At 48.5% G+C, this 14,516-nt stretch overlaps 5 protein-coding genes across 5 annotated transcripts; 3 read left to right on the plus strand and 2 right to left on the minus strand.

Annotated features, from left to right (window-relative positions):
- Positions 1-293: 293 nt before the first annotated feature.
- Positions 294-2,380, plus strand: BJ212DRAFT_1346740 (uncharacterized protein; the record flags this gene model as incomplete). The annotated part of the gene is made up of 14 exons (XM_041335349.1): positions 294-374; positions 414-628; positions 677-720; positions 744-818; positions 876-928; positions 964-1,049; positions 1,100-1,235; positions 1,285-1,395; positions 1,483-1,634; positions 1,672-1,738; positions 1,820-1,891; positions 1,949-2,014; positions 2,064-2,088; positions 2,149-2,380. 14 exons carry the CDS (start codon positions 294-296, stop codon positions 2,271-2,273), a joined length of 1,308 nt encoding a protein of 435 aa, XP_041194535.1. The 3' UTR covers positions 2,274-2,380.
- A 460-nt stretch (positions 2,381-2,840) lies between these two features.
- Positions 2,841-4,321, plus strand: BJ212DRAFT_1346754 (uncharacterized protein). The gene is made up of 5 exons (XM_041335350.1): positions 2,841-2,942; positions 3,006-3,207; positions 3,248-3,514; positions 3,566-3,734; positions 3,784-4,321. The coding sequence occupies exons 1-5, from the start codon at positions 2,882-2,884 to the stop codon at positions 4,141-4,143; spliced, it is 1,059 nt and encodes a 352-aa protein (XP_041194536.1). The 5' UTR covers positions 2,841-2,881; the 3' UTR covers positions 4,144-4,321.
- Positions 4,251-6,609, minus strand: BJ212DRAFT_1497621 (uncharacterized protein; the record flags this gene model as incomplete). Its single annotated transcript, XM_041341549.1, has 5 exons — positions 4,251-5,654; positions 5,887-6,099; positions 6,142-6,245; positions 6,381-6,498; positions 6,601-6,609. 5 exons carry the CDS (start codon positions 6,607-6,609, stop codon positions 4,587-4,589), a joined length of 1,512 nt encoding a protein of 503 aa, XP_041194537.1. The 3' UTR covers positions 4,251-4,586.
- A 1,265-nt stretch (positions 6,610-7,874) lies between these two features.
- Positions 7,875-10,515, plus strand: BJ212DRAFT_1346762 (histone deacetylase domain-containing protein). The gene is made up of 7 exons (XM_041335351.1): positions 7,875-8,563; positions 8,613-8,819; positions 8,869-8,925; positions 8,976-9,136; positions 9,192-9,403; positions 9,456-9,717; positions 9,770-10,515. The coding sequence occupies exons 1-7, from the start codon at positions 7,978-7,980 to the stop codon at positions 10,127-10,129; spliced, it is 1,845 nt and encodes a 614-aa protein (XP_041194538.1). The 5' UTR covers positions 7,875-7,977; the 3' UTR covers positions 10,130-10,515.
- Positions 10,338-14,302, minus strand: BJ212DRAFT_1298726 (CHAT domain-containing protein; the record flags this gene model as incomplete). Its single annotated transcript, XM_041332745.1, has 7 exons — positions 10,338-10,451; positions 10,661-10,665; positions 10,704-13,653; positions 13,715-13,812; positions 13,860-13,999; positions 14,055-14,205; positions 14,263-14,302. The coding sequence occupies 7 exons, from the start codon at positions 14,300-14,302 to the stop codon at positions 10,338-10,340; spliced, it is 3,498 nt and encodes a 1,165-aa protein (XP_041194539.1).
- Between the last annotated feature and the right edge of the window lie 214 nt (positions 14,303-14,516).

The raw sequence follows: 14,516 nt of genomic DNA on the forward strand, positions 1-14,516 counted from the left end.
TCAAGCTGTTGTGTATGATATCAATAAGATTGAACCTGCGTTCCACAGCCTTGAGCTAGTCTGGACGAACGCGGCGCAAGTACTTCTCACCATGTAAGTCGCTGATTTGATGGTGTCACCAGCGAGGAGAGTCATTGAAATCTAGCAGAACGCAAAAGACAACACCGAATCATTGAAGTGTCCTCAGATGAGTGTCGGTGAATGAAGCCATAGGAAGCGACACTCAAGGTAACAGGCGTGCTCCAGTATGGACTTTGTTAGCTAACTCGCCTTCCAGCTTGGCGTCTATCTTTATGGAAATCAAAAAGGCTGCGACGGCGATCGGCTGTATTATGATGAGGGCTGTGCTTATGATTGCCATGAATGGACACATCGTCGCTTAAGGTTCACAGTTCTCCTTGGACGATGTTGAGGTCGTCACAGCTACAATCGATGTCGAGGACGTGCGCTCACATTGCACATCCTGCAGCCGCGGGCTCCAGGCTGCTCGTTCTAAGGCTTTTCATCGGATTGAAGCGCCGTTTGCACTTTCAAGTGGAAAGTTTGACGATACAGATGAGGCAATGGCCCTGGGTATCCAGGCTAAGCTTTCTGGGGCAAGGTTTCATACTCCAGAGGAAGAAATAGCGTAGGCCTATTATTTGTGAGTAAATCCAAATACTGATGATATCTACAGATTTGGTCCAGCCTGCTGGCTCTGGGACTACCTCAGGGGCTCCCGTACTTTGCCCCTCTCAGCGGAGGTATCGATTCCTGCACTACAGCTGTGATAGTATATTCCATGTGCCACCTCGTGGCTGAGGCTGCACGCAAGGGAGGTACTGTCATTCATCTGCTAGATTCAGTGTTTTGGCTAACATGATCGCCTTAATCAGACAAGCAGGTTATTCTTGATGCAAGACGAATGGTAGGAGAGCCGGAAGACTCAGTTTATACCCCTTTGGATATGAGTTCTGCAACAAGATCTTCCACACGTGTTACATGGGCACCGAGAACTCTAGCGCAGAAACGAGAAAGAGGGCCAAGGGCCTCTCAGAAGCGATCGGAAGGTATGCGTACACTTTAGTCCTCGAGACCCTTGACTAAAAATTAAATCCAGCTACCATGTAGACTTGAACATGGACACTCTTGTCACCTCTGCCCATAACCTGTTCGCGTTCGTTACTGGTATGCGACCTCAGTTCAGAGCCCATGGCGGATCTGGCGTGAAGAATTTGGCGCTGCAGAACATCCAGGTAAGTACCATGAATTGAGACCTACATGGTCATTGATGACTGCTGTCAGGCACGGTTACGGATGCTCCTGGCTCATCTCTTCACTCAACTACTTCCTTGGGTGCGAGGCAGACAGGGTGCACTCCTCGCCCTTGGCAGTGCGAACGTCGATGAAAGGTATGTTGACTGGCTGGAATAGTGACAATTGTCTGACTTAGGGCTCAGTCTCCGCGGTTATTTCACAAAGTACGATTGTTCAGTAGGTCAGCCTATCTCGAAAGAAATGCCAACCGAACTCACATTAATCCCAGCTGATATCAATCCTATTGGGAGCATCAGTAAGACTGATCTCAAGAAGTTCATTGCCTACGCTCGGGATGCGTTTGAAATTCCCATCTTGAACAAAGTTAGTACAGCTGGGTTATTAGGATTGGCACTTTTTCCTGATATTCTGCAGTTTTTTGACCGCCATACCGACCGCTAAGCTAGAGCCAATTTCAGAGACGTGTGTCCAAGTAGATGAAGTGAATATTCACTCGATAGATGGACATAGGCATTAGGCATGACGTATGATGAACTATCAATCTACGGTCGTTTTTGCAAAGTGGAGAAGTGTACCATATGGCATGTTCACGAAGCTGGAGCACGAGTGGGGCTCATTCCTGTCTCCCATTCAAGTATGTCATCATTCAAGGTTGAGTGCAATCCGCTGATTACGTCTTCTAGATCGCAAGCATTTCTTCCTTGAATATGCGCGCAACCATCATAAGATGACAACTCTGACACCGGCATACCATGCAGTAGGAATATCTATCCTCACAGACTGATATAAGACTGACGTTGTCGTAGGAATCCTATAGCCCAGATGACAACAGTATGTTACGCTCAAAACTCCACATCACAAGTTGCCCAGACTGACATACATGTCGCACAGGATTTGATCTGCGTCCTTTTCACTATCCCTCAAGGTTCCCGTGGCAGTTTAAAAAGATAGATGAACTAGCTGCAGTCCTACCTAATCGCTCCAACTCGGCTGCAGATAAGACCAAGACTGGCTGAATAATGTAGAGATCAAGTCCGTGTACTTAGACGACATAAGGCCTTGAGACTCTAAGTCACAATGAAACGATACTTTGTATTCCAATATGGCGGACATCATGCGAGTATAAGTCAGTCAGATTATGTCCGCAAGAAACTTGATAGCGTGCTTTGAACCGTTATCTTCTTCATGATCGTAACGTTCTTGTCCATCGGGTGACAGTCTGACTCTGTCTGATGGGGCTGGAGTGTTACTGAATCGAAATTTATTGTCCCAGTCAAGTGCTCCTAGTTAATAATTGTACGATCAAACTGCGTCGAGTCGCCTGAAGAACTTGGATAAAGTTTACATACCTGTGTTTTCAAGACATAACACCGTGAAGTGATCATCGCGGAGTACAAAGGGTCCTTGAGGCAACGCGAGGCCTCAAAAGGCCGCATGATCACCAGTTCAAACACCATACCCTTTATCATCTTGATTCACCATGTCGTCCAACAATACGGTCGCAGTAACAGCCATCTGGACAGATGATCAAAATACAGTTGAAGGCAAGCTGCCAGGCCCAGGCAATACAGTGGCAATGGCTATGGGAATTTTACAAAATCACATCAGCAAACATGTTACTAAGATGTACGACCTCGACCCACCATTGGACCCATTTGCCATGCGGGCAAAGTACTTTCCAGCAGGTAAGCTTCAACCGATCTTTCGTTTACTGTAGAGGCCGACTCATTGATCCACTTCTCTTAAAGGCGCTGAACCTTCAGATTCGCTCAGCGTCTGCCGCCCCACTGGTCTTACAGCACTATTCACTCCTAATGACGAGACGAATCGTCGTATCCGGACCCAAAAGGCCCGGGCAAACCAGCCATCTGTGGAACCTAATACAACATTAGCCACCGATACTGATACAACCTCTCAGTCAAGCACACCAGCAGGCCTCACGTGGCAAATGTAAGTTGTAACATCAATAGCATACAGACACGCTGATCAGTTCCTCCGCAGCCAAGAAAGCCAAGAAACGAAATGCTGCATCAACAGCCAATACGGCATCTGTGGCCAATCTTCCTCAGGTAACTGCGGACAGCCAGCTCAAGGAGATGCTGGCCGCGATGCAGAACGAGATCGCAGATATTCGGACAAAGAATGAGAGGATTCTCAAAGAGAATGGCAACATGCACGGTGAGATTGAAAGGATTTCCAAGGAGAACGAGAGGACTTCCAAGGACGAGGATTCTCCAAGAGAATGGCAACATGCACGGTGAGATTGAAAGGATTTCCAAGGAAACGAGAAGACTTCCAAGGAAACGAGAGATTCCAAGGAGAACGAGAGGATTCTCAACGAGAACGAGAGCATGCATGATGAGATTGAGGAAATTCGCAACGAGAACGAGCGCATTGATAATGATCTCACTAGCGTCCGCAAGGATCTAGAGGCAGCGAGAGACAAACATACTTCGGATGTTGAAGCACTGAGAGAAGTAAGTCGTTCCTCTTTCCAATCACCAACTCTGACAACAATCTTTTTAGGTCACCGCGTTACTAGTCCCCTTACATCTTCGTGTCCTCCTTGACCTTGCACGCAAAAAGGTTCTGGAACACCTCGGTCACGAGACCTGGGAAGAACTTCGCGCTTCCCGCAGTGTCTTCCAACTTGCGGACACAATCTTTAATGATCTCAAACAGAAGGGTGTATCATACTCCCCGTCATACCAGTCCATTTTTTTCTTATGTTCATATAATAACATCAGGCGGGCAGGAAATACAGCTGCTCACAGCGCAAAAGAGGACGATGTCAGGCATGCAGTCTTAACCCAGTCGCTGGGGTCCCATGATCGAAAATGCTTGGAAAGTTTGTTTACATATGCGTATAACGGGGTACAAGTCTGAGGAGTTATCATGGCATTTACTATACTACTAATATTTGTACTTGAACTCAAATGCACCTGCAAATGTTGTTGATAACAGTATCCTCAGCTCAGGGCTCATTTGCGATCCCTCTTAGAGATGGTACGTACGAGCCCTATAAGGGTCTGGTCGTACGATGTGCCTTGAAGGCAATCTGCTTCAACGTGCTTCAACTTGCAATTTTTGAGTTTTTTAATCCTTCTACATAGTTTTATTCGTAACTGACAAACAAAAACACTTGTATTCGAAATCAAAAAGCGAATGTAGTAAAATGCTTGTATGATAGATTAGCCATTGGGTGACGCCTCTGAATTTTGGATCGTCTCGTAAAACACAATGCCATCATACGACATCGTGCATCGATGATGGTGATGTAGACTGTGGGCCGATTATCTTAACATTTGCACCCACAAGATGATGACATCCTACTCAGGGAGATGTTGAACATCATTAACTTGACAGGTGGAAATACACTCAGACTGCTCTAATAGCGCCACCTGTTCCTCATCCAATGCGAAAGAGAGAGCGTTATTGTGAAGAATACAGCTGCTGATTGCTTCGATGTAAGGAAGGTATGTTGTCACTGACATCTCGTCCTTGTTAAATGAGTGGTAAGTGGTAGCCTCCCGAACTACCTTGCCGATGCCGCGCGCCACAGCGGAGGTATTGAAATCCATCATCCGCAGCAGAACAGGGTCCTGGTCGTTGTAATTATTCAGTTTAGCAAACGATACCACACGAGATCCTCCCGCTCCATGAAGACTCCCGGAGAAGCAGCGACTGTTCTGTGGGCCCCATGATGACCAAGGAACAGACAGTCCATCTTCTGAGGTCGCATCAAACCATGATGGAGGAATATTCATGAAAAACAGGCGAGCAGTTATGACAAAAAGCGGACCGGGACCCCGATTCGATAGGCATAAGACTCGATCTGCCGTGTTTGTGGTCCAAATCCAATGATTATCGGGTGTCGCCAGATGTGCACAACTCGAGGCGCTGTGAAGAACCGGAGGATATTGAATGCCATACAGGTGCATATTGCTACTATTATAGGGCAACGTAAATCTTGCCTGAAGCCGTGGTGCCTTTGATAGGTCCTCAACGTCATATGGTTCTATATGGCCGTAGCTTGTGAAAGCTAAAAGCTTTTCTTTGGTAAGAAAGCGGATTTCGGAAAAGCTACGGTAACCTTCGCCGACCACACATATGTCCTTAATATAGGGAAAGGTTGAATGAGAATTTTTGAATGATAGAGGGAAAAAGACGCCCACATCAGCTTGAACACCTTCATGCCAATTCCAGACGTGCAGCGACCAGTATCCATATCCATCCTTCACAGCCGCCTCGCCATAGAGAGCAAGGCGGTCTCCGAGGACATTGACAAACGCGCAATGATACACGTGTGCCCGTGATGAGAGTCTTTTGTCAGGGGCTCTAGTCACAGTAACCAGCTGGGATCCACTGGCCGAGAGATGTTCCTTGCCCGTTGATAACTGGCGGAAATTGATTTGGAATCTGGAGTTGCGTCGGGGGCGCGTCTCCAATATGTCGACGGAACCCAAAGGTCATGCGTCTCATCTACGTAATGGTTCCGAGGAGATACGCCAGGGGCTGGATCATCCTTGTGCCAAATGCAAGGAGAGTCATCCACCGTCTCAGATGTGTAGGACGTGATGTCAATCACTTTTGACTTGACATACTCGTCATCTTCAGAGTGGGGCTCACAGTCACACTTAACCTCTGCGGAATGAGACGCAAAGCCAAATTGTCGAGGATGCATGCGTTCGCCTTCTCTCTCAGAATGCGCAAGCACTCCGCTATGGAGACAATAGGAGGATGAACCTGCACCAATCCTTGGGCACCAAGTTCGATAGCGTATTGTAGATCCACAGAGTTTTTCACTGTCGTGTGCATCGTTCGGCAAAGCTTTAACGTAGGCTGATCAGTACACGGGTTTAGATGAGAATAGGGGGAGCCCACCGATGCGCAGCGTAAGATTTGATTGTACGGAAGGAAGCTAAGAATATAGCAGCGCAACTCCTCTGTGATATTAAGGAGGGTAGCCCTCTCATAACGGAGACCATCTGTCCATAAAATAAAGAAGTCTGTCGATTCATCATCGAGTAAATGGATTGTTTGTGCAAAGAAATTCAAGAAAGCCTAAGAACGAGCCACGTGACAGGATTTGCGACACAGGTGAAGATGCACTGGGTAGCTACTCTGCCAGGGAATGGTGTAGGTATCAATGAACCAGCCAGAAGCGAAGAAGTCGAAGGGCCCAACACCGTGACGGCAATCCGTCTCGCCAAGGAGATATATCCTGAATTGTTCATGGTCCTATCATGAAGTTGTTTTGAGTAATTCGGTGAGAAGGAAATGTGAGCAGGGATGCGGTGAAGATTTTCCGATGTGGACAGGCCTTGGTAGAGTCATACACACCTTGTCCATGTGATGGACCAAGTCTTCTGCGGGAGTAGCTGATCATTGTTCACCCTGGCAGTGTGACCTTCAGACACTACCAATGCGATTGTGTGACCTGTGCCAGAAAATCGAAGGAAAAGAGTTAGCAGTTACCCTGTTGTCGTCGCAGCCCGAGAGAAAGTAAGCAAAGCTCTAACAGAGCTCGACCCAAGGATGAAAGTAAGGTGATTTCATTCTAGGCTGGGACAAGCTGGCTGGGGCCGCCGGGCACCCGCCAATTGGCGTTATGCTGAAGACTTGAACTAGGAAGGACCACGTATTCAGGATCAAACCCCATCAATCACGCAACCCTCGAGCCGGCGCAGGCTGAAGTTTGAACCTGCAACCTTCCAGTTCCGAAGTAGAGCTGATCACCTGCAAAAGTAGCCCGACGGCGACCTAACAGCATCCGTGGACCGTTGGTATATAAATTTGCTTGTTTCGAGAATCCGCTAGCATTGAGGTTGCCAGCCCGCTGGTCCTTAAAGAAGGAGTGACTGCCTTCCTTCTATTAAGGACAGACAATTTGAGACTAGCGCTGGGACGAGGAAGAAAATGTCAAAAATGGCGTACATGTAAACGAAAGTAACATAAAAAAAGATCTATACCAATACTGGCATTGCGGCATTTTCCGGTGATGTCTTGTTCTCCTCCGCCTTCGTTCCAGCTTAAGCGGTTATAGAGTCTGTGCGGGAGCAGAGGCGGAAAGCGTACGTACGGTGAGATAGACACTATTCAAACAACTTAAACTCAGAGCCATTTGCCTCACAACACTAGATATGTATTTAGGATAGAGGAAGCACAAGGTAGATACACACGCACTCGACACTGGGGGCCCAGATACTACAGAACGTTGCTCAGTCTGGCGCTGACTAGCCGTTACAGGGTGAATTGTCAAAATAAAACGTGGATTATTTCGACGAGGACAACCCTAAATTTAGTGGGAGAGCGTGCGTAGTAGTAGTCGCAGCAAGTCCCGTTTACACGTTCAGGGCCGGCTGTGATAATCTAATCCAAGACCACGACCCAACAAGTTCACCGGTGAAGCTTAAGCACTACTATCACTGTGATGCCACTGTGATTCTTACACCAAAACATGTACTATGATATTGCTTAATCAAAAATCATATTTAAGACCTTTATGGACGATTAGTAGACACAAGTATAGGACACTTATTGGGTAGCCTATGTGCGGCACGGACTCGGATGCGGCAAAATCCTAATAAGGCCCCAAAAGTAAACAACGCGCTTCACGAGCTAAACACATGATCATCTAATGCAAGTATATATCCTCCAGGTCTTATTGCTTTCACATACATATGCAGGATCTCACAGCACTTGACAGTCACGAGAAGCATGAGCACCCAAACAGTTGATTCAACTTTCAAGATAGAAGCTGGGTCCAAAGTTGACCCGCTAGGAATCGGGACTCCATTACCTTTAGGTCAGGTCTCCTCCAAGTCAGAGCTCCATCCATCGTCATCAAAAGCCCCAACATGCGTCAAAATATACCTCCAAGATGAATGTCTAAAGCACCGATTCATCCGCTCACGAGATACCTCGAGCATCGTGGAGCGACCCGAACGTTTACGCGCCGTCAAGGTTGGACTCGCTGCTGCAATAGCGCGTATCGAAGAGGCCGAAGGTGCTCTGAAGCCCTCAGATGCGAATATTTCCGTAGAGGATGAGCTGGTTGCTGCCCTCGGCAAGATGGATATCGCTACATCCGATGGTGGACTTATTCGAGCTCGAAGTATTTCTGTCACAAGAAGTACGGCTACTGTCGATCTCTTGGATGACGCTGCGGTGAAATACGTTCATGGAGATATAGATGGGGATGTGTACCTCCAGAACTTGAAGGCATGGGCTCGAGATAGCGAAGATAATATTACGAAGAAGGGGTCTGAAATGCCGGAGGGGATGCCACCACTTGACTTGTACCGTATGTATTTTTTGGGAGAGATTTCGGTTGTGAAACTAATGTTTTGCAGTATGTCCCTCCTCCATCGATGCTATCCAAGGCGCTATTGGCGCCGTGTGCCAAGCAGTGGACGCAGTCATCACGTCTACCCGTATAAATCCTTCTTCTGACCCTCAACGAGCATTTGTAGCAGTAAGACCCCCTGGCCATCACTGCGGCGAAGATACCCCTTCTGGATTCTGTTTTGTAAACAATGTAGCGATTGGTGCAGCTCATGGTGAGCTTCGCCGATTTCGATTAGTACTAATTTACTCATGCATTTTTAGCACATCTCAAACACCGAATTCAACGTGTTATTATACTGGATATTGATTTGCACCATGGCAAGTTCACGGGTGTGCGTCGGAGACACTCTACTTAATTGTTTTGCCAGGTAATGGCACGCAGTCAATAGTATGGCAAATAAACGAAGAAACCTACCAACAGACGCTCGAATCTGAGCAGTCGCCTTCTGAACCCAACTCATCTTCTCCAACTCGCGGTCCGCAGATATTCTACGGCTCAATACACGACGTTCTCTCTTTCCCGTGCGAGGTAAGGAACACTTCTGTCATTCGCTCGTTATCAGTGATTCAGCAGTGTATCATAGGACGGTAAGGCACCTTTTGTTCAAGCCGCGTCAACGTCAATACACGGACCGCATGGACAACACATCGAGAATATACATCTGCAGACTTACAGCTCCGAAACATACTTTTGGGATGTCCTCTACAAAGAACAATATTCGGTGCTGCTGAAGCGAGCATCGCAATTCCTTGACAGTACCGGTGGACCAGGCGATGATGTCATGATCTTCATCAGGTAAGTTTATTATATCTCGTGTTCAAGCATCCACGGTAGAGGGCTGAAACAGTTGTGGTTTCGATGCCTGTGAACACGAGTATCCAAGCATGTCTCGTCATAACCGAAGGGTTCCTACAAGTTTCTATCGCCGATTTGCTCTCGATACGTGTGCTATTGCCGATGTTTATGCTCGTGGACGCGTCGTGAGCGTGCTCGAAGGCGGATACAGCGATCGCGCGCTGAGCAGCGGGGCAATGGCACATATATGTGGATTCGTTGGGGATACCGTACAAGTGGATGAGAGGTGGTGGGACTTGGAAAACCTCATCAAGGTATTTCAGTTTGCAATGCGTCTCTCTGTACTGTACTCAAGTTTTATTGTAGCTCGAAAAAGCCACCAAGGCCCGTAAATTTGTGCGCCCCTCGCTGGGAAACACCGATCCCGAGCCATGGCTTACACGCACCTCAGAGCTGCTCTCCCATATCGACGTCTACCGGACCCCACCACAGCCTTCACGAAATTGGGTCCCACCAACGTCGAGGACCCTACGCGAGCGCAAGAAGCTTTCGAGAAACAGCAGCACACCCGAAGTGGCTAGTAAACCTCGCGAGGACACACAGACACCTGTGCCTATGTCCAGCACTTCCGCATCCACGTCCGAGAGTGAGGTTGTGAGCCCTCTTGTTGCGAAGAAGCTGCCTCGAGTGATTTTACATGTCAGACCGCCTGGGGGCACGTCATAATGTTGGTATATGTGATATTGTACTGATTGTTGGAAGTTTTTATATATATCTAACATGTACTTGTTAATACAAATACCAATGTCTTTATTAGCTCGTTTGAACCTCGCGCAGATCTTGTCGATTATGCCTCATCCAGATCGTGACACAGAAATCTTGATCAAGTGTGCGGGAGGCTCTATGGTGAACGTAGTGACTATAGCTTGGCTCTTTACCTGGCTTTGATACTCCTACCTCGAAATAACAAGTTGACTGTCATACACAGCTGTCCCTCCAATCGAACTTCTTCAACCGAACCACTAGCCTTCCAGATCGTGTAGAAAGTCTAACCAGTTTCTTTTCGCAACAGAGCTCAATAAGCATTTCGCCATTCCCATTTCACTCTGGACCCTCGTGCACTTCTGCTTGAGGGGACAATTGCGCGATTAATCAATAACATGGGACATACGTGTGCTATGATAAAATGGAAGGTAATCCTACAATTGACAGGTGCTACAGTGACCGAGATGAAAGGATCGAAAATCAACAACGTACAAAACCTATACCAGACGAAAGTGATACGGCAGGAACTACACACCAACGTGAACGAAAACCATTCTCTGCTCCAGCGGAACCTTCGTCTTCACAGCGTGCGTAGCACGATTGAGTGCCCAGGCCGCCTTCGTGCAGTCCATCACACCACCATCCTCCAAATCCTTGAACATATTCTCGTAGAAAGCTTTCACAACATGTTTTGCAACGGCGTCGTCGACCTCCCACAGCGTGCCAATGACGCTCTTGAACCCTGAAAATTGCAGTCCAGCCGCGAGGTGAATCACCTCGTCGGGAGTCTCCTCATCGCCGACGGCGGTATGACACGCTGATAAGAACGCGAACTCTGCGTGAGGAATGTCTTTCTCCATAATATCAAGTAGCGTGATAGGTTCATCTTTCATGACGAAATGAGAATTGTAAGGCTGTTCGCGGTCCTGTTTTCCATGGCACGCAAGGTGTACCCAGTTGTTGTCTTGCAATGCTTGCAGTGCACCTGCTCGTGTGGCTGCATCGCCAGAAATAGTGGTACGGTTGGCCGTCGCAGGTATGAGCTTTCGAACAAGCTCGATCTCGCTGTCGACAGTCAAGAGCTCCTTGCTTTTCCCTGCACGCGGCTGACCCTGTCCGATCGCTACAAAAGATGGAGGGACGCGCTGCTTCATCATCTGCCTAGATCTGATCAAAGCCGAAAGTGTCGGGGTGTAAGAACAGATGTAGAGATCCTCCAGGCATGGCTCCTTCGAGCGATCTGCCTTTGTTTGAAAGGGATGAGCGGCATGGAGAGGAATGGACGTGAAAGCGGCAGTTGGACATAGCCATATCCGAGATTGGTGCTGTAATTTCAGGTCATGCTGGAGGACGTTGACGATGGGTAGCATGATGTTGTCCCATACTACTCGCAAGAGGACAATTAGGTCATTCCGCGGCACCTTTGGGCCCATAATGGATGCGTGTCGTATCGCCCTAGCGAAGCGATCCTTGAGATTCTTCAGATCTGCAAGGGTAATAGACGGCAAGGGAACATGATGGGGGTCTCCTGACGTCGGGACAACAATGGCGCTGCATGAGTATCCACTCGCAACGAGGATGATGATTGGGCCATGACGCGCTGCTAATTGCAATTCTCCATACGACGGTGGGAGAAGGAACCCTGAGAAACCTTTAAGGTTACGGATTTCAGCTACCACAGCTCCCCACTGCTCCGTATGTTTCCTGTACTGAGTTTCTGCCCTGTCAGCAGCAGCTCTGTCTGTGCTGACTGTGGAACCTTGAGCCTCGGATAGACACTTGCTCAGCTCCAAAAATCTGTGGGCTAGAGTCGGATTTTCCGACTCGAGGTCTTCAACTGGAGTCTTGAGACGAGAGGCTAACGACCACTGTTGGCCACGACCCCGCTCCACGAGTTTCACTGCGTGTCGTAGATTGTCATGCCAGATGGCACACGATGCCGCATCCACAGGCACTGATCTGGCATATTGGAAGGCAGCAGCAGCTTCGCGCCGTGAAATTGCCGATGATCGTGTTGCCAAGTGACGATCAAGAAGGTCGAGAAATGATGTATAGGCCTCCAATGCAGATGGGTGACTGTGCTGCTCTGCTGTGACGATCCAGTGCCAGGCTGCCCGAATGCGGCCTGGAAAACCATGCGTGGGATGTCGTGATGCCAGCCTGAAGTTCTCTACAGCGAGCGACAAATCAGCAGATTTGCCTTGCACTCTGTAACGAGACAAATAGGCTTCCTGCAACCCCGCATAACCGAAAAATTTGTCCGGGTGCAGTGAAGGCAAAGCCTCTGACGATTCTTGGCACAGTCGAATTGCCTCCTCGACATCTTCATTCTTCTGAGTTTGCATGAAACGAGGGCAGAGCGCCGTGCTCAAATTGTATAGAGTTTGATGGCGATGTGGATGCCCATGCGGCTGTAACTGAAGCGAGTCCCGGAGCAGGTCGATGGCCTCGTTGAGATCTTCAATGACATCCCATTTGCCATATCTGGATTTGAGCGCGTTGGCAAGGTTGTTGAGTGTGGAATGACGATATGGATTCCCAGGCGGGCACAACGTCAGTGCCTCGCGCTGGAGGCCGATAGCTCTGTTAATATCGTTAACATCACCATGTTGCTTGAAACGGGTGAAGAGGGCATCCCCTAGGTTGTCCAACGAGAAATCACGAAATTTGTCCTCAACAGGGCGCAGGCGCAGCACTTCTTCATACAAAGAGATGGCCTCGTTGAGGTCATGATATTTGCCTTGGTGTATGAAGCGGTCTTCGAGTGAGTAGGCCAAGTTATTCAGGTAGATATCGCGTTCAGAATGTCCCTCAGAGCACAAAGAAACGACTTCACGACCGCGTTGGATGCACTCGTCTAGATCGTCAATGCTGCCACATTGTGCAAAACGCGATCCAAGAGCCCATGCAAGCGTGTTAAGTGCTTCTGGACGGTGCTCGTTGCCCGGAGAACAGAGCTCGAGTACCACTCGTCGGATGTGGATGCCTTCATCGGATGCGTCTATTGGAAGACCATTGCATTCACAGATCACATAATCGACGCCATTTGCCCCTGCCGCGATGTTATGAAGGTAGGTGCCCTCTGGACAGAGGGGCAATAGCTTGCAGTACAGCTGCGCGGATTCCTGGATATCGACGGCAGTGGGATCCTTGCTGTAGCGCCAGGTCAATGCGTTAATGAGGTGACAAATGGATAATGGATGATCAGGGTGGTCCTGCGAACGCAATGCGAGGGCTTCGCGGAAGAGAGAGGTGATACAGTCGATGTCTTGAAGATCGTCTCGAATGTAACCTTTGAGGCGGGCCCACGCGAGGTTGGTGAGAGCCGCTGCGCGGTCAGGATGGCTGACCGAACATTGGTCCAGGACCAACTGGAAATGCTGTACGGCTTCGTTCAGGTAAGAGACCGTCTTGCTTGTCACGTATGTGGCAAACTGTTCATAGCCCGCATCCGTCTCTCGAGCAATCTCACTTTCAACGATGAACTACATCAGATGTTCCGTCAACAAAAGCCAAAAGCCAAACATGCAGAGGGATGTCACTCACGTCAAGCAGTGCGCCGTCCTGATTGTCGCAAGGATGTAGAACAGCGGCCTTCAGCGTGAGGGAAGGGTGAACACCATCAACAGGCGGGAAGGAGATGTCTATGAGATGTGAGTATATGTATATGAATGAGAAGCAGGTTACTCACCGAAAGGCTCATTTCCATGATCGAGCAGCGCATCCCATGACATCTCAAGTTTTCCAATGGCTTCTCCATTGCCAAGTATCCGATCGAACTCGAAGGACGCCCTGATCTCCACTGATAATTCAGATGATGCGTCTAATGATCTACAAGCAGAAGATCAGTCATCGAGTCGCATCCGAAAGTCGTCATGGACTGTACATGGTCATGGTATCGCCCCACGCGACTGATTTGTCGGATGATAAGATTCTGATGGCTGATTTCCAGCGTCTCCCCGAGTCAACATTAATAGATATGTAGATACCAGCGGGAACGCGCTCGGAGGGAAGTTGAAGATTTTGTCCGCTGATAACTGTAGATAGGGAGTGAGGATACGAAGTAGATACGAAGGTGGTATGGAGCGACTTACCTTCGAGTTTGATATATCGACCTTCTAAGCTGCCAGGCATAGTGCGATGAAGTAAAACGGGAGGGATCGAGGATGGGGTGGGTAGTGTGTGGGGATATGGGGACTGTGAATGAAGTTCAGATGGGACGTGGACCTAAGAGAAGTTGAGGGTTCAGGTGGTGCTGCACGTGTATTTCCATGTTGTTCGATGGAAGTTCAACGCTAGCGTAGACATTTGCATACTAGTCACTATATTGTGGTGGAACCATAAAATT

This window comes from Suillus subaureus (assembly GCF_016647635.1).
Source record: "Suillus subaureus strain MN1 chromosome Unknown BJ212scaffold_11, whole genome shotgun sequence".
NCBI lineage: Eukaryota > Fungi > Basidiomycota > Agaricomycetes > Boletales > Suillaceae > Suillus > Suillus subaureus.